Genomic DNA, 18,369 nt, shown 5'->3' on the forward strand with positions numbered 1-18,369 from the left:
ACGGGGCACCTGTAGACGTCTCCGGTCCGTTTAGCCGGCTGTCCAGTCAGAGGAGAACCAATCAGAACCCTGCAGGAAGTAGAGAGTGGGCTCATTTATCCCTGACCGCAAAAAAACCCTTGGGCTTTGTGAGAAAGTGGAAGCACGCTGAGCCAAAGTGCAGTTGATTGATTCGCCAGTTTTCCAGTGGGAAAGAAAAAGCATAACATAAATATGCACATGCTTATTTTTAAATATTACAGTAAAATGGAACATATGTGAGATGTCAGAACTATGGGGAGAAAAGAGTTTCTTTTTTTTCGGCATAATAACTGTTAGAGAGTTTGAGTATGATATTGACGTATATGATGTTTTACCCTTGAACCTCACAGTGATTTATGCACTTTTTAGTGAGATGAGTGTAAAAGGTTGTTTACGTTTCATTTTGTTCTGTGCTACACCTGAGTGCACTTAGCTGAATAAAGAATATTCGCCAAGTTCCTCAGATTTCTAATTCCGTTTTTTGACAACAGTGCTAAAAGTAGACATCCTTGTGTAAGCACGTAAACAACTCAAGTCATTAACATTCCTGTGCACAAATGGGCCTTGACACAGCAGTGGATACAACTGTGAGCCCACAAAATCTTCCCTGGTTACAACTTTGAACACCAGTGACCTCCGAAGTCTACAAACAATATATATATATATATATATATATATATAAAAATTAATGAATTAATTAAATTAATTTTAATAAACTTCATGTCATTCCAAACCTGTGTTTATGCCTGTGGAACACAAAAGGAGAAATACTGCAAAATGTCCTGGCTGCTCTTTTCCATACAATGAAAGTGAATGCGGTTGGAAGTTGCAGGAAGTTCAAAAAATGCCAAAATGGCACCAAAAAGCAGCATGAAGTTTATCCACATGACTAATTCAAGTCTTCTGAAGTCATACGAGAACTTTGTGTGAGAAACAAGCTAGAATTTATGTTCTCATCCACCGTAACTTTAAAATCTTGTTTGTTGTCATATACATTGAAATATGATGCATGAAGACACTTCCATCCATGTGGCCATTAAACATTCAAGAAACATTGTACATTTTACATGATTTTACATACATTTTACATACTTCTAGGATAATTTTATGATGCTTTATGTCATTTTTGACGCTCAACACCTTCCGCCCCCATTCACACTCATTGTATGGAAAAGAGCAGCGAGAACATTCTGCAAAATATCTTCTTTTGGACAAAAGAAATAGGGAAGAAATCCAATCACTGAGGTTTGGGGTGACATGAGAAGTCAATTTAAGTCTTGTCCCCTTATTAGTAGTTAACAAAAACTGTTTAAATAAAATTTTTTTTTAAATCTAATACCAACTTGCACATAATGTCAGTAAAGCTAACTTCTGATAGAAATATGATTGAATGGCATTTTGATGCTTCAAAGAATGTATGAATGATTTTTTTTAAAGCTTTGAATTAAACAATTTTTGCTGTTTCGCTGTTTTTGTGATCCTCAAAAAAACTCTCTAAAACCCATCCAGATCATGTCTGTCAAATCGCCTAACTATACTGAACAGGTCATTGGCAAGGTTTACAAGTCAGTTTAGGCCACCTGTGAGAGGTTTATGTAAAGCTGTCTTGGGGATTTCACACCAGCTGAGGTTTTTATCTGGAAGTAGAGGGTCAACCATTACAAGCAGTGCCAAAACGTGCAGCTGGACCAGTTTTTAAGAGACTACAGCTTTTGCTGAGGGGAACTGTTTCATACAGTATAGGGAGTCCTTTCCATTTATTTATTTATATTCTTAATGGAGTTGACAGGCCTTAGTACATTAGCTTGATGACTTTATTGAAAGAAAAAACAAGCTGTTACAAAAGCAGACTACATCAGTGTTGCTCGTAGGTTTACAGTGACAATTCTAGCATTATTTTGGGACGGTTCTGAGTATATCATTTATTATGATGTAGAAAATGAATGCATCAAAACACTCAAGCATGTGAATTGTTTTGGTTGAGTGTACAAAATGGTAAATAGAGGCAAAAAAAGCAATGACCAATCAGAATTCAGTATGCAAATATTACAATGACATCATCAATGTCCGATTTTGAATAGCGAACATTCTAATCACGTACATCGAGTGGAGATTTTCAAACTTTCCAATCTAAAAGTTCTTAAAAAATATAAAGTTTATACACAGTAAATACCAAAACGAATAGCACACCTAAGCATTTTTAGATTTAATATAGAAACGTACCACTTTCCCTCACTGTTCTCAAATTGTTGGACGGTGTATCCGAACATGTCCTCCACTGGTCCACTGAATGACATCTGGTTCTTCTCGTCCACATTGAAACATGCCAACCATGGCAGCAGAGCTATCAAGAAAAGATATAATAAAAAGACAACATAAACATAACATACAATATGTATCTCACTTTATCTTTTACATAAAACCAAGGGTTATTTTGTCCAATAAAAGAAACGCTTCCAATGTAAATGCTAGTATTTACCAATAACTACGGAAATCTCTGTTTGGAAGTCTGACAAATCCTAATTTGATCCTTTGCCAAAACAAGATGAATTGAACACAAAAAGTTAATGAAATTACTCGCTAGTTGTTTTTTAATTGTTAAATATTTATAATGAATAATAATTTAAGTCAATAAATAAACACAAAGATTTTCCATTTCCCATTTTTGTTTTGGGAGAGAGACAGAGAGAGAGAGAGAGAGAGAGAGAGAGAAATAGTCACAGTTGTTCATACCCTGTGTGGGAATGAAACATGCAAATCCTACAGGGAGCGATACTTGCATAGTAGGCAAAATAATTTCACAGAGCAATGTGTAGTAGCCGTCCTGACCTCTTGGATAATGTGCTCTTCATGAAGTACTTTATATAAAAGAAGGACTAAATATAGTGTTTAAATGCTTCATTGTGCAGAGGCCACAGAGAGTCTTTTCACATGTTGTGTGCAATGGAATTCCAGTCATGATTTATTCAGTTCCAGGATTTGGAAGGGAATTGTGAAGATTAACAAATCACTGTGGTGTTGAGTACATTGCTGGACCTGGATGAGAATACAAAAAAACAGAGAGACAGAAATCCAGTTGTGCCGCCTTACGTCTGTTGTCCATAACAGTCATGTTCTGAGCTAATGAATGTTGAACATGTAGTCGTGGCTCAATGAGGAAACAGAGAGCCAGTGTATGCTTGTGGGCATGCCTCGTATGAATGTCCACTCAAAAGTAATTACGATTTCCAGCCAAGCCTCCAAACCAGCTTTCCATTTAGTCTTATACTTTAAGGGGATGTGCATGATGAGTGACCATCTGAAAGACTAGACCAAAGACCATTTATGCATTCACCACTATGACAGGCGAGACACAACCAATGTGTTTTGAAAAACTAGCAGAAGAAAAAGAAGATGAAAGACGAAGAAATGCAGAAAAAGAAAAAAACATGTTCATATTCGTTACAAGGTGGAGAAGAAGCTGACGAACACAATGAAGCTGAAGACTAAGAACAATCTGAAGATGAAGTTGAGGCTTAAAAGAAGCCGATAAAAGTAAAGCTCAAGAAAATGATGATGCAGAAGGAGCTGAAAAGGAGTTATTGAAGCTCAAGAAGGCCAGGAAGAACCTGAAGAATGATGAAGAAGATAAAGAAGAAGCTGAAGAAGAAGAATGTGAAAAAGACACTGAAGAAGATGACTAAGAAGAATATAAAGAAGAACTTGTGCAACAGAACAAATATCTGTGTTCGGAAAAACAAGAACAGAAAGGAGAAAGTAAAAAAAGAAGAAGCTGAAGTAGAACAACATGAAGATGAAGACAAAGAATGATAAGAGAAAGAAATGGACTGAAAAAGAAGAAAATGATGATGATCATGATGAATCAGAAGAAGCTGTAAAAACCTCAAAGCTGAAGAAAAACATAATGAAGAAACTGAAGAAAAACAAGAAGACAAGGAATGATAACAGGAGAAAGCTGAATGAAGAAGAAAGAGAACAAGATGCTGAAGAAGATGACGATGAATCTTAAGAAAAAGCTGCAAAATCCTCAAAGGAGAAGCTGAAGAAAAACAGTGAAGCTGAAGAATACTTGAGGATTTGCAAGTTTGTTAACAACAAATGTCCAACAAATGTGTCATCTTAGAATAAAGAAGAACTTGTGCAACAGAACAAATATCTATGTGTTCGGAAAAACAAGAACAGAAAGAAGGAGAAAGTAAAAAAAGAAGAAGCTGAAGTAGAACAACATGAAGATGAAGACAAAGAATGATAAGAGAAAGAAATGGACTGAAAAAGAAGAAAATGATGATGATCATGATGAATCAGAAGAAGCTGTAAAAACCTCAAAGCTGAAGAAAAACATAATGAAGAAACTGAAGAAAAACAAGAAGACAAGGAATGATAACAGGAGAAAGCTGAATGAAGAAGAAAGAGAACAAGATGCTGAAGAAGATGACGATGAATCTTAAGAAAAAGCTGCAAAATCCTCAAAGGAGAAGCTGAAGAAAAACAGTGAAGCTGAAGAATACTTGAGGATTTGCAAGTTTGTTAACAACAAATGTCCAACAAATGTGTCATCTTAGACACAACAAACATGTTTTGGAAAAGCAAGAAGAGCAACAAAAACAAGACAGAGGCAGAAGACATAGACAAAAAAGATGGGATGATTCCCATCCTGAAGGGCGGCTGTTCTGTTTTGGGTCGGATTTGCAAGTTAGATAAACAGAATGAATTTCCTCTGCAATCTATTGACTCTGTAAACAAAGACGTGGAGGGCCAAAGGCAACCGGACAGCTGGTTTCTTCCTCGACCACGTCTGTCTCCTCACAGACACACACCATCCTCTAAAAACCAGGAGAACTGACTCCTCTCTTAGTAAAGCGGGTGTTTGAAAAAGCAAGACTTCCTGCTAAGGTTTAATGCAGGACGCGCTCTGAGCTAGTGCTCTGCAAACACGCTACAAATCACACACACACAGCACTTATGCAAACACCCCGACACGTATAACTCTGAGGACCTTGGGAATACATGAAAAGAGAAGCACTTACTTTGGAGTTCAATCATTTTTGCTGCATTCATGCTAATGGTGAATGGGAATGTTTCATCCATTCCCTCGACTTGATTGAGTTCAACTCTCTACAGTATGTCAGAGAAAATACAAACGCAATTAGGTGATTCAAGATGGCCACCAGCCAAAGAGGCCCTTTTGTTATTTTTAGTAGTTCTAGGTTTTTTATGTCTATATAGTTTTCATTAATTTTTATTTCGGTTTTTCAGACTGATTTCAACTGGTAACTATTTACAACCCAATATCATGAGAAAATGTAACTATTTTATGATTTGATTTATACAAAAACATAAAAAAATGTATGATTTGATTTATACAAAAAACATAACATTTTTAGAAAAAGTTCCACAACTAAACCTAACCACCAATGGAGTGTACGCAAATTATATAAAAACATACAAATGAGATCGTGCAAATTTATACAATATGAATTCAACAGCAATTTGCCAAAATGTAAAATACTTACAAATTGTCATGAAAGCGTGTTGACTACTTATTAAAAGAACTGGCTCACATGAGTCATTTGTTTTGGAAATCAGACTGCACTGATCATGCTGTATGTTTTTGATTCATGAAAAATTACTGACTCATAAGAGTCATTTGTTGTGAATCAAACTACCCTGGTCACACTGCTTTTGATTTACTAAAAAGAACTAGCTAAGAAGAGTCATTTGTTTGTGAATCGGCTATGTCGTATGTTGCTTTTGCATGCAGCCTGTGAAGAAAACTCAATAGAAACACATTTCTTGCCATTATTTTATGATACACAGTCCTTTTTTCCCCATCATATTCAATGCAGAAATCAACTTAGATAATATAAGGTTCTGTTTAGGCTCTAGATTATAAAGAAAATGGTCAATATCTTTCTTCAGAAAATGTTTTTTATTCGTCTTGACATTGACTTGTGACAGTCTCACATGTGTGTAGAGCATTTCCTGCAAGTCACACTTCAGCATCTGCTAAAAGTTTCAAATGATGTTCATGTTCATACGAATGAGACAGGACATCCTTTACGCATGCATGCAGTGTGAAAAAAAATCTGTAGCCAACACAAAGCAGCACTGTCTCCATCCGATGGACAAAAAACACATGAAGACAATACTAAAGAATTGCTGTGAGCATGCTTTGAGTTTTCTAAGTGTTGCAAAGTTCCAAAAAGCATGCATGACTTTTCATGTTTTCTTGCCAAGCTAGCATAGCTGGATGACTTGACATCATCAAAATATATCATCACGCCCCAATGTTTGTGATGCAAAGCCTTGGTATCCATGGAGATGTAAGAAGAAAATGGGGAACACGTTTTGGAACTCTGCAAGCTCTTTAAAGTGATGAGCTCCACGCTTACGCTGCAGACAAGGTCAAAGCATGTTAAACGATGCTGTCTTTCCCCTTAGGTTTGATCATGTGTCATGTGACAGTGCCAAAATGTGATTAATTGTATTAAGCTGTTAGATTTAGTCATCCAACACCAGCAATGGGTTGGATTTATCTGTGCTAAGACTTTTAAATCAGCCGTTTGGCAGCGGGAGAGCTCCGTGATTATGAGAAACGAGGCCTGGGTCGAGACTTTGTCTGGCTCACACATGCTCTTTCATGACAAAGCAGATCTCAAGCTAATCAAGTAAATGTGTCCTGTTGCACACACTCTCCTTGTCGCGTTCTTTCTTTTCTGGCTAAAGGGACTGATGTATCTGACTGAATTCATGTACTGACACGCACACAGTGTAGGAACTTCACTACACTTCCTCGGGTTATTAAAAGAGCACTGAAAAGACAAGATAGAACAAAAAGAACTATTAACATTATGAGCAGTATCAATACTGGCTATGCGATGAACTACTATTATATATATATATATATAATGAAATGTGGATAAACATGCAGAAGACCAAATTTGGGATTTTTCCTTAATTATTTAATGAAAATAAAATAAAAGAGTAATTGATTATTAAAATAAACATTAGTTGAGGCCTTACACCCAATTCACAAGTTTTATTCAAATTCAACAGTGCCCAGAAATATAGCGCTGAATGAAATCTGCACATAGAAAGAGATGTTTCAGTACATGTTAAGATGTACTGCAGGTGATGAGTAAATAAAACAGGTCTTGCACTGAAGTGCTGCTTCCAGAAGTGGCAGCACTCTTTAGTGAAGTCACCACACAACCCCAATATCCTGTTCCTGGATATGCTGCCTTCAGATGTGTCCTCTGGAGGACCAGAGATTTATTGGCCATGAAAAAGTCCGCCCACAGAATGACATAATGCTCCCTGCTGATTCCAGAAGCTTTCATTCCAGTTTCCTCCGCACTAACTGGGGAGAGACCCCGATCATGTTCTGTCAAACACCCACCTTCTACAAACACTCACACGCAAACACACCCAGACACTCCCCGAAAACGGCCGTTCCCACACAGTTTCGTAAGTGTGCAGCCACACGGTGCACAGATGGGCCAGCAACCCAAACTTGCTCAAGCATCACACACAAATGTTTTGAGATTAAAAATACACAGCGCGGGGCAAAGCGGGTCACTTCCTGCATTTCAACCCAAAAAAATAATAGCCAGAGTATCACTTTCCAATACAAAGGTAAATACATGTAAATACATTTGTTTAGTAAATACAATTGAGCATGAACTATTAATGTTATGACGACAAAAAAAAAAAAAAACAAAAAAAACAATATATTTTTAAATATGTTAATATAAATTTGTATATCTGCATGTTTAATTGCCTACATTTCTTACATATTTTGTACAAAATATATTTTAAAAATACATAATGCATTTTAAGGTTGGAAATGTTTTGTTTGCCCCATTTTGTAATACATTTTGGCATTTGAAGGTTTAAACAATATTTTTTTTTCAAAATGGCACAATATATTTAGCATAAAAAATATACATTGCAAATCAAAAGTTTGGAATAATTAAGATGTTTTAATGTTTTTGAAAGACGTCTCTTCTGCTCACCAAGGCTGCATTTATTTGATCAGAAAATACAGTAAAAACATTAATACAGTAAAATATTATTACAATTTAAAAGACCTGTTTTCTATTTGAATATATTTTAAAATTGAATTTATTCCTGTGATGACAAAGCTGATTTTTCAACAGTCATTAGTCAGACATTTATAATGTTACAAAAGATTTCAGTTTCAAATAAATGCTGTTTTATTTTAAATTTTCTATTCATAAAAGAATCCTAAAAAATTTATCATGGTTTCCACAAAAATAGTAAGCAGAAGAAAAATGTATTATTATTATTAATAATAATAATTGAGCACCAATATTATCCATATTTTAATGATTTCTGAAGGATCATGTGACGCTGAAGACTGGAGTAATGATGCTGAAATTCAGCTTTGTATCACAAGAATAAATTAAATTTTACAATATATTCAAATAGAAAAAATCTTTTAAATTCTAGTAATATTTCACAATATTACTGTATTTACTGTATTTTAATCAAATAAATGCAGCCTTGGTGAGCAGAAGAGACTTCTTTCAAAAACATAAAAAATCTTAATTATTCCAAATGTCTGACTATGTATATTTTTCCCCATATCCATGACACTGACATTCAGATCCTACGGCCCCCTCCAATCAGAAAGCATAATTAGCCATAAAATTGATGTTTTAGCAATTATTGCAAATTAGGTCAAATAAATAGCTCTGCCCTCCTTCCAAAAGGAAAAGGTTAGGCTGTCTATCTGCAGCATGAGAATAAAACGAAACATCCCCCGTGGCTAATCACAGAATGCCACATGTGTAAGTGCGGCTCTGGAAACAGTTAGGCTGTTCTGCCTGTCCCGCTGGAGGGGAGTTCGATTCTCTGCAGCAGACATTCTCCAGCTCACTTCCTGGAGCAGCGCTGAGTGCCAACATTCCCTGGGACTGCCGTTTTACATGCAGCTGAAATTAAAACAGTCCTCCATCATGTACATGGACTGCTGATGTCTCTCAGCTGGAGTGTCCGTTTAAGTCAAAGCTTGCTTAGTGATCCCGGATGGTACTTGATTCATGTGAGTTTGGGGATTAGATCTCTGTAGAGGGCAAAGTTCAAGCTAAACATTATGGTGAGATGGGGAAAAACTGCAATATTTTATGTACTGGCAGAAAATGGACATTTCTTTAAAATATATATCTGTATATACGATATATATGCATATCTTGCTTCAGATATCATTCTACAGGTAGCAAAAATCTTTAATATGGCAAGAGAAATGACAAAGTTTCTATTTTACAAACCTGATAAAACAAGAACTGTGTGCTGTTGTGCAGCATGTCAACTTGTTAGTAGTCTGAAAGTTTAGTTTTTCTGTCTGGTAGAGATATGTTATTTGTTGTATTGCTAAAGTGGAGATAATGCAATCATATTAGGGCATTACCCTGTGAAGTTCAATCATATGACACATAAAAAAGGCTTTGTTTAGCTTTCTCTTGCAATGTCCTCCTACTAAATACAGCGCTATAAGTTGTATTTTAGCAAAGTATCTTTATATTAAAAAATATATATAAACTGAAAATTTGTCAAGTTATTTAAAAGACAAAAGTAACTGGGGAATAAGTAGCTGAATTCAGTCTTTTATACAACAGTTCAATAAACAGGAAGTTAATATTGATTTTCTTACATTTTAGCCACTACATTTCCAGTTACTATGCTTTTGTTCTGTCAAACAAAACATTTACAAACACAGCCTCTGCAAAAATGAGCAACACAGCAGCAATGTTTCATTCCAAAAAGTATGGAATTTCATTCTAAAAAATTAGTGGTTTTTAACAAATTGGTTGAGTGAATGATTCAATTACTCTTTCATTAAAGGGGTCATATGATGCTGCTAAAAAGAACATTATTTTGTGTATTCAGTCTCTTGTTTCATTACTGAACGAATCAGTGATTTTGAACAAATTGGTTGAGTGAATGATTCAGTGATTCTTTTATAAAGAGAGTCTCTTGTTTCATTACTGAATGAATCGGTGATATTAAAGAAATTGATTGAATGAATGATTCAGTGATTCTTTTATAAAGACAGTCTCTTGTTTCATTACTGAATGAATCAGTGATTTTGAACAAATTGGTTGAGTGAACGATTCAGTGATTCTTTTATAAAGAGAGTCTCTTGTTTCATTACTGAACGAATCAGTGATTTTGAACAAATTGGTTGAGTGAATGATTCAGTGATTCTTTTATAAAGGGAGTCTCTTGTTTCATTACTGAACGAATCAGTGATTTTGAACAAATTGGTTGAGTCAATGATTCAGTGATTCTTTTATAAAGAGAGTCTCTTGTTTCATTCCTGAATGAATCAGTGATTTTGTACAAATTGGTTGAGTGAATGATTCAGTGATTCTTTTATAAAGGGAGTCTCTTGTTTCATTACTGAATGAATCAGTGATATTAAACAAATTGGTTGAATGAATGATTCAGTGATTCATTCATAAAAACAGAGGCTGTGTTGAAAATGGCAGACTCTCGGTTGGAGTAGGTACTTCTGTTGAATAATTAATTTGCGACCATTAAAAATGATGTTCTACAGGTGCATCTCAATAAATTAGAATGTCGTGGAAAAGTTTTGTGTAATATAAACGAAATCCGGACATACTACATTTGTCGCATTGTCATTGTCATGTGACCTAGTTGCGCAACTTCACTGTCATTTACACATCCTCTTCTGTGGCCTAATGGATGCACACTTCAGAATCTTGCCTGAGGTAGTAGGTTATCTGGATACTTTACGCCTACTGTTTTATGAATACTGTGAATTTGGACAAACTACTCTTCTCACACAATGTTTTTCACCTACTATATAGTACAGAAGTATGCATATTCGGATGCAGCCAATACTTGTTTCATTCCCGAATGAATCAGCAGTTCTGAACAAATCGACTGAATGAATGATTCAGCGACTCACTCATAGTGACATGTCACCAACTACTGGTGTAACAATGTAACCTGTATGCAGAAAGACACCTTAAAAATCCCCACACATGGTCAACCAGCTAGACAGCCCTGGTGACATTTACATCAGAAGTAGCAAATGATCAAAACATAAAAGAAAACCAAATGTTTACATTTGCATAAAAACACGAACCACAAGCAAGGCCTAGTGACAACAAAGCATGCAAAATAGCATTTGACAATATCCCAGCCAGCTCATAAACACACACAGATGAAATAGCACCTGTAAAGTATCCGTTCTCTCATCATTTCTGTGCTGTGAGCTTTATGGCCTTTGAGAGAGAGGTCAGCGGGTCGTGCCCCTGGAGTCATGTTCTTTAGCAGCTTCTAAATGTCTGGCTTGTTATGTTGAACATTTTATGGGAGATCAGGGGTTTCCCCTATAATGTTTCATTACAATGGTGCTCATTTTGAGGAATGCTGCTTTAACAAGAACAAGCGCTTCTGAAGCGGCTTTCCTTTTTTCGGCTGACATCACAAATCCCTCTTACTTTTCACCTCCTACCCTCTAACCGCCTAGCTCCTTCCTGGTATGTAACACCCAAACATTTGTGCCTGATGTGTTCAGCTGCAGTTAAACTTTTCTGTGGTAAACTGGAAAGTGTACGACAGAAATCAGAGCGATATAGTACAGTAAATTCTTTCCTGATCCAGATGCTGATTCAGAAAAAATGCGATCACACATCTGTCATACGAACTGTTTTATCTAATGTTATATTTGGTTAGGAACTATAACTTACGGTGTTTCGTTTCTGAAATGTGTTTTTACAAGTTGTGACGTTAATGCACATCCAAACGTATAGTTTTCCCAGTTCCAAAGCTACTTTTCCTCAAATGATGGTTAATTTAGCCAGTACTGCAAACACAAAAAACAAACTGGAATTGTTTAAAGTTTTGTAGTCATCTATTTACCAGAATAATCACTATAATTTATGTAGATTACTGAAGTATTATGTTTCAAGGTTTAAAGGCTGCTCTGTAAAATCTCATTCACTGTAGTAAGAGGCCATAGTCATATTGTTTTTATTAAATCTGAGTGTGATGAGTGTTCAGTGCATCTACGACGGCTTTACTGTATGATGTCTTTGAAGGCAAAGTCTGACTGATATCAAAGATAGCTACGTTTTTGACAGATTTTTGCCCTAAACATTTGAGGTTTGTACTTTACAGCTCTGATTTTGTGGATACAGTTTTGAGAAAAGTGTTAGATTTTATTAAAATGTGTCTAATCAATTGAGGAAAAACGGTGAAGTGCACAAAATTTGCACTAGCAGAAAGCAGGACAAAAAAATGAGCTCTACTGTAGTTTGCCTACAAAGACATGCAAAAGCATCAGCAGATCTCTGTACTAAAACAAACAATGGGTCTTCCGGTTTCAGAAGTGTTTCTTCCTGTGCATCTTTTTTTTAAGTCAGGTATGAGACCCCAAGTGTTTGTTTCAAATGTGCAAGAAACTGTTCCATAGGAAACTGAAACCATCTTAAAACTTTTTCAGTCAGATGCACTTTCCTATCAAAAGTTCAGTTCTTGTGCACTATTGTCATCATTTACTGAGGGTGTTTTGCCGTTCCAAACCATTATGACTTTCTTCCGTTAAACAAATAGAAAATAGATTTTTTTGTCCATACAATGAAAATCAATGCGGTCCAATGCGGCGTTGTTTTGAACCCCACTGACTTCCATTGTATGGACAAAAGCAGTTCTTCATTCTTCAAAATATCGTTGCTTGTGTTCCATAGAAAAAAAAGAAATTCATACAGGTTTGGAGGGTGAGTAAATGATGAATTTTTATTTTTAGGTGAACTATAGTTTCAAATACAGTTTTTTTGGTTACATTCTGGATAAATAAACCTTGTGTCATTCTATGAGCTCATTTGTTTTCGAAGTGACTGGAAACGAAGGACACGATTTTCCTAAGTAGACACTTGTATCAAAGTTGGAGAAGTTTTTGAACCTAAGGAAGCTAAGTATGTGCAGATGGGATGGAAACTTCAGTCACTGGTGTATCTGATGGATCAGAGCGCCAGCGAGGGATGTGCCAGCCTCCGGTTCACTCGCCCAAACAACCAACTTTTCCAGCATCTGAAAGCCGCTGGCACAAAGCAGATGACAGGAGCAGTTTTCCCAGCTAGCAAGAATGTTTACAATACCCTGGAATCCGGAATACTTCCTGCGATCATGTCATAATAGCAAAAAACGCGCCTTATCACAACAATTTATGAGAAACCTTCCAGATCGCATGGTAGTCATGTATCATATTCAATGTAAATGTTTTCACAGTAGCTTGTTGAGTACTTGTTTAAATTGGAGGCTGACCAAAGCAGTAATTATGTCTATTATGATCATTTAAACCAAACTGCCCATTCTGTGCCAGTTCTTAGACAAGTAAGTGGTTTGCCAAATCATATTGATGCCACTATGACATTTTCCATGACCATCCTGCTCTTGAACTCCTACCATGATACATCAACTCCAAATTTGCCAGGTCTGGAGATTATTTTTCTAAGGGAACATACTGTAGCAGCACAAATACAGTACATGAACCATGTCTACAACCATCTTCTACTAAAATTATGAGTCAGAGCGTTTCCATTGAGAGGACTGGGGCTTGTCTGCATGTAATGGAATGCATTCGCCAATCTGAAGTATCCAAGTATGGAAGAAGACAGTTCAAAGCAAGGTCTTCTGGGAGATTTGAAGCCCTTGCCAGTAAGTGCTCTTGATTTATAACTGTGGAGATCTTCTTCATGCCAGCGAGAGGGGAGTGGCAGATGGCTAACGGCTAACTTCAGCCCGTCTCGCTCTACAATTGACCATTCGTCTCCTAATGACTCTATTTTTGGTTCACTTTATTAAATTAGATGAAAAGGACTGAAATGAAACTACAGTCATCCAAATTAGATGCTCAGGATAAAAACAAATAATTTAATGAAGTGAAACAAGTTTAATGAGTCTGTGCTGAAGTTGCCTTAAAGGAATATCATTTACTCAACTTCATATTGTTTCAATGTGGAGCATAACAGAAGATATTCTGAGACATTTTGTCCATACGGTGAAAGTCAGTGGAGTCCAAAACAACGTTGTTTTGGACTCCAATTACTTTCATGAGTACTTTCATGAAATTTTTCAAAATGTCTTCGTTTGTGTTCTACAGTGCAAAGAAAAAATGAGGGTGAGTAAATGATGACATTTTCATTTTGGGGTGAAATGCCTTTAAATTCAAAGGCGACAGAGTGCACAAACCGTTCTGCTGTTATGAATCTGTTAAGCATTCAATGAATTCATTATTTATCTGAGACAGTGCATGCGTTTGTACATAAAGCACACACACAGGAGGAATGCATTCCTATCAAAGCCTGGAGATAAACTGGACACACCATTTATCCATGGAAAAAAATCTCAACATTCACAGACTGAACTTTAACGTAAGCAATCTATTAGTCTAAAAAAATCATAAAATATTAGCAATATGTTTAAAATATTAAAAAAAATACTATAATAGTAAAATATAAACAGTACAATAATATATATAAAAATAATAATTTTTTGGTAGAAAAAATGTAGGGGATATTTAAGGCATTTGCTAGTCAGTGCCATTTATTAACATAGTAAAAAAGAAAAAAAATCTATAAATACAAACAAAAACCTGTTTTATGCAATTGTATGTATTTATCCAAGAAAACACCACTGCAAGCAATCTTATAATAATTATAATCATAATCTACAATGACTACTTTATCATTATTTTTTGGATAAAAGCGTCTGCTAAATGACTAAATAAAAATAAAATAAAAATAAATAAATGGATGGAGTGACAGTGTGATGATCCTGCACCTAATGTGAGTCAGGACAGGGAGGGAACACTGATTGCTATTCTTTATTTAAAAAAGTGCTCTTCCTACTGCCATATAATAACTTCAATTAAAGGTTTACATGAAAGGTGTTTTAAAAGTTTAAAAGCTTCACTGACAACAGTCAAAATGTTGATTTATATTTAGAGGTGCCCTCAGTAAGTTTTTATTTTTGTTTAGATGGCTCATCTTCATCTCAATTGTGCTGGTGGTTTTGTACTTTATACCTACTGGCTTGGATGTATGAAGTTTGTTTAACCCTCTGGCTGAAAGTGCTATATGAAGTAAAAACAACATTTTTGTTATTGTAATAATTAGTAACTTCTTGAATTGCATGGCACAGCAGATCATGTGATCTTAACATACCAGCTGTAGAATAAAACAGATTTTTCTAGAAGACTGGTGTATCTGGAGTCATGTGATTGTACATGATTTCAATATTTATTTATTTTTTCATGTGCGCATTTTTTTTTTATTTAGCAAACAATTATAGAGTGCACCTTACAGCAGTAACGAAATGACAGATAAACATATCCATGTTGCTCTAAATGTAAGACTAAAAGTGCGTTGTAAGAGAAACATTTCCTATACACATCTACACACCGTGCAAGCATGGACATGGTGTGGTGCGCAAAACGCGTTTTACGTCGCGTAAACATATGATCTTAAGTAATGTTCTGTAAGTCCACGAGAAGATAAATAACAATGACTTGTGTTCAGAATAGCTCAACATATCGCATTATGCCAAAGTGGATTTAACACCGGATCAATAATGCATTATAATGCATGTATGGTCTATGGAATATAGCCTACTAGAGTGACATGCACCGAATAAATAACCTACACAGGTTTTTGACATCATAACAGACACCGAAACCAGACCAAATAAGACACAATAAAAGAAAAACGTACCCAGAAGCGCTGCTAATGTGAAATGAACGACTCCAGAAAGCATCTTCCCGGTTCACTGTCAGAGCCTGGATACGAGGCTCCTTCCCTTGGAAGCGCAGACAGCCCGACTCTCTCAGAGTTAGCTAGAGGGGATTTCCTCCGCAAAGTCAATGTCCCAATGCAAGTCTACAGATCTCACACCTTCTGGCTGAACTACAACTTGACTGACATTACAAAGCGTCTTTGAAAGCATGAGGAGTGACGGTGAAGGAGGGTTTAGCTTGGCGTTTGAGGGGAGGACTCTCACTCATTCACATTCAACTACTCTGCTGTACTAGCAGAGTTTTAGGCATTAGTAACATTATATACAGTATGTACACATTTACAAACGTATACACAAATAATTAAAATATTACTACTAATAACAATAATGATAATTTATTTATTTTATTACTATTTTTTTATTATTATTATAATTGTGTATATTTGACTGGTCTAAACTGGTCATTAACTGGGATAAGATGGTCATTAGCTCGTTTAAACTGGTCACTAGCTGGTCACTGTCACTCTCACTAAACTATTCATTATCTGGTCCAAGATGGTCCTACCTGCCCTTACCAAAAAGTAGTATACTTCAAGTTTATTTTAGTAAGTATACTTAAGTAAAGTTCAAGTATATTTTTAAGTATTAGCTGGTCTAACCTGGTAATTAGCTGATCTAAACTAGTCATTAACTGGTCTAAACTAGTCATTATTTGGTCTAAGATAGTCATTAGCTGGTTCAGGCTGGTCCAAGCTGGTAATTTGCTGGTCTAAGCTGGTCATTAGCTGGTTTAAGCTAATCATTATCTGGTCCAAGATGGTCATCAGCTGGTCCAGTCTTGTAATTAGCTGGTCTAAGCTGGTCATTAGCTCTGCTGTTGTTGTGTGTGCTTAACTTAAGTTCATTTTTCTCAGATTCATTTTTTAGTCACATCCGTTTTTAGAAATGCTGTTTTTACATTGATAATGCCAACTGTGCAAGATACCAAACACAACCCAAAGTGTAAGTGTGTAGAGTTCCCTTGAGTCCTGTGTATTTCTGAAATAAATAAATAAATAAGTTGTCATCTCAAGAATCTCTGGAGAAACAGACAGTTTATAATATTCCAGCTACCTCTGTTCTTTAGATCTTTCCAGAATCATGTTTCAGGAAAACACTGATTCGTGTTTTTTTTTGTCTGTGTCTTTCTTTAATCAGTTTCCTCCACCACACCCGTCTGCAGACCTCCCTTTGAACGAGCAGAAACAGAGACCATACACATCCTACACATGTCGGACATACCCCACCAACAGCTTATAGGTATGGATGTCCCAAACAAATCCCCTTGACTGAAGGAAATGAGGCGGGTTGGACTGACAAATATTTACCCAATAGGTCAGATTATAACCAAACAATGGTTTTGCTTTATTGAGGCATTTTAAATCACAACATAATGATTTGTATAGAAAATGAATTCAATTACTAATTCAGTACATAAAATAATAAATATATGCATCTTCTGTTAATATAAATTTTATTTTGTTCAGATTGAGTTATTATATCTATTGTGATTAATTAATTCAAAACAGACCATGAATTCAATTTACCTGTTCTATAATGATATAACTGTTCAGAGATAAAAATAAATAAATAAAAAAAGCCTCATTACTGTAAAAGCCTTCTTTATTTTGTAGAACATTATTTATTTATTTATCATTCAAGATGTAGAACAGTTTTGTAACTGTAATATAAGTAACATTTGAAAAAAAAAAGTCATATAAGTCAGAAATGTCAAATAAGTATAAAAAACAAGCAGGAAGCCATATTGCTATCATGTGACAATAAAACTATTAAACAGAAAATGATATCATAGAGATGATTCTTATGACTAATAACTAAAGATTTAAAGATAGATAGATAGATAGATAGATAGATGATAGATAGATGATAGATAGATAGATAGATAGATAGATGATAGATAGATAGATAGATAGATAGATAGATAGATAACGTGTATACTAACATATACACGTTATAAAGGAAATTATTTTACTTTTACTTAATGGTTGAACAAACTATATATTTTTTCATGAATTCTCCTTTTCATCATCTTAATTTGTAATTTCATAATTTATCATTTACATCATAATTTGTCATTTACTCACATAACAATATCACAACATAACAATTTTGGATGCATTATTGACAAAGCTGTTCTTTGCAACAACATGCTGTAATTAATTTCCTTCCTCACACACACACACACACACACACACACACACACTTTCTTTTGTGGCCGGACTGTTTATTTCGGACACAGCATGATCTTGATTACTCACCCTGGTACCAAAGAAAAGCTTTTAAGATGTCATTTGCTTTTCAACAGACAGTCGTACAAGAGCCATTATTACAGAAGATGCCTGTCAGATTGGTTTAAAATAATAAAGTTGACTTAATGTGGGGGAAAAGATGTATGATGGAGCACAAGGAGTCATCTTACAACAACATAATCTGATTTCTCATGTGTGTCCAGGACAGTCAGATGTCTGTTCTTCAAGCTTGTTCTTCTCCATTTTCTAG

At 35.5% G+C, this 18,369-nt stretch overlaps 1 protein-coding gene across 2 annotated transcripts in view; it reads right to left on the reverse strand.

The window, feature by feature from the left end:
• The window catches only part of LOC107713335 (integrin, alpha 1), a 59,712-nt gene extending 43,744 nt beyond the window's left edge, over window positions 1–15,968 (reverse strand). Inside the window, exons 1-3 of one of the 2 annotated variants that reach the window (XM_016518814.1) lie at window positions 15,789–15,968; window positions 2,245–2,365; window positions 10–69 (exon numbers count right to left, since the gene is read on the reverse strand). In XM_016518814.1, coding sequence (XP_016374300.1) covers window positions 10–69; window positions 2,245–2,365; window positions 15,789–15,831 — 224 coding nt within the window. In that variant the 5' untranslated portion in view covers window positions 15,832–15,968. The remainder of the gene's footprint in view (window positions 1–9; window positions 70–2,244; window positions 2,366–15,788) is intronic. The other variant, XM_016518815.1, reaches the window with a different exon arrangement.
• Between the last annotated feature and the right edge of the window lie 2,401 nt (window positions 15,969–18,369).

This window comes from Sinocyclocheilus rhinocerous, unplaced genomic scaffold, assembly GCF_001515625.1.
Source record: "Sinocyclocheilus rhinocerous isolate Xijiao unplaced genomic scaffold, SAMN03320098_v1.1 scaffold688, whole genome shotgun sequence".
Classification (NCBI taxonomy): domain Eukaryota; kingdom Metazoa; phylum Chordata; class Actinopteri; order Cypriniformes; family Cyprinidae; genus Sinocyclocheilus; species Sinocyclocheilus rhinocerous.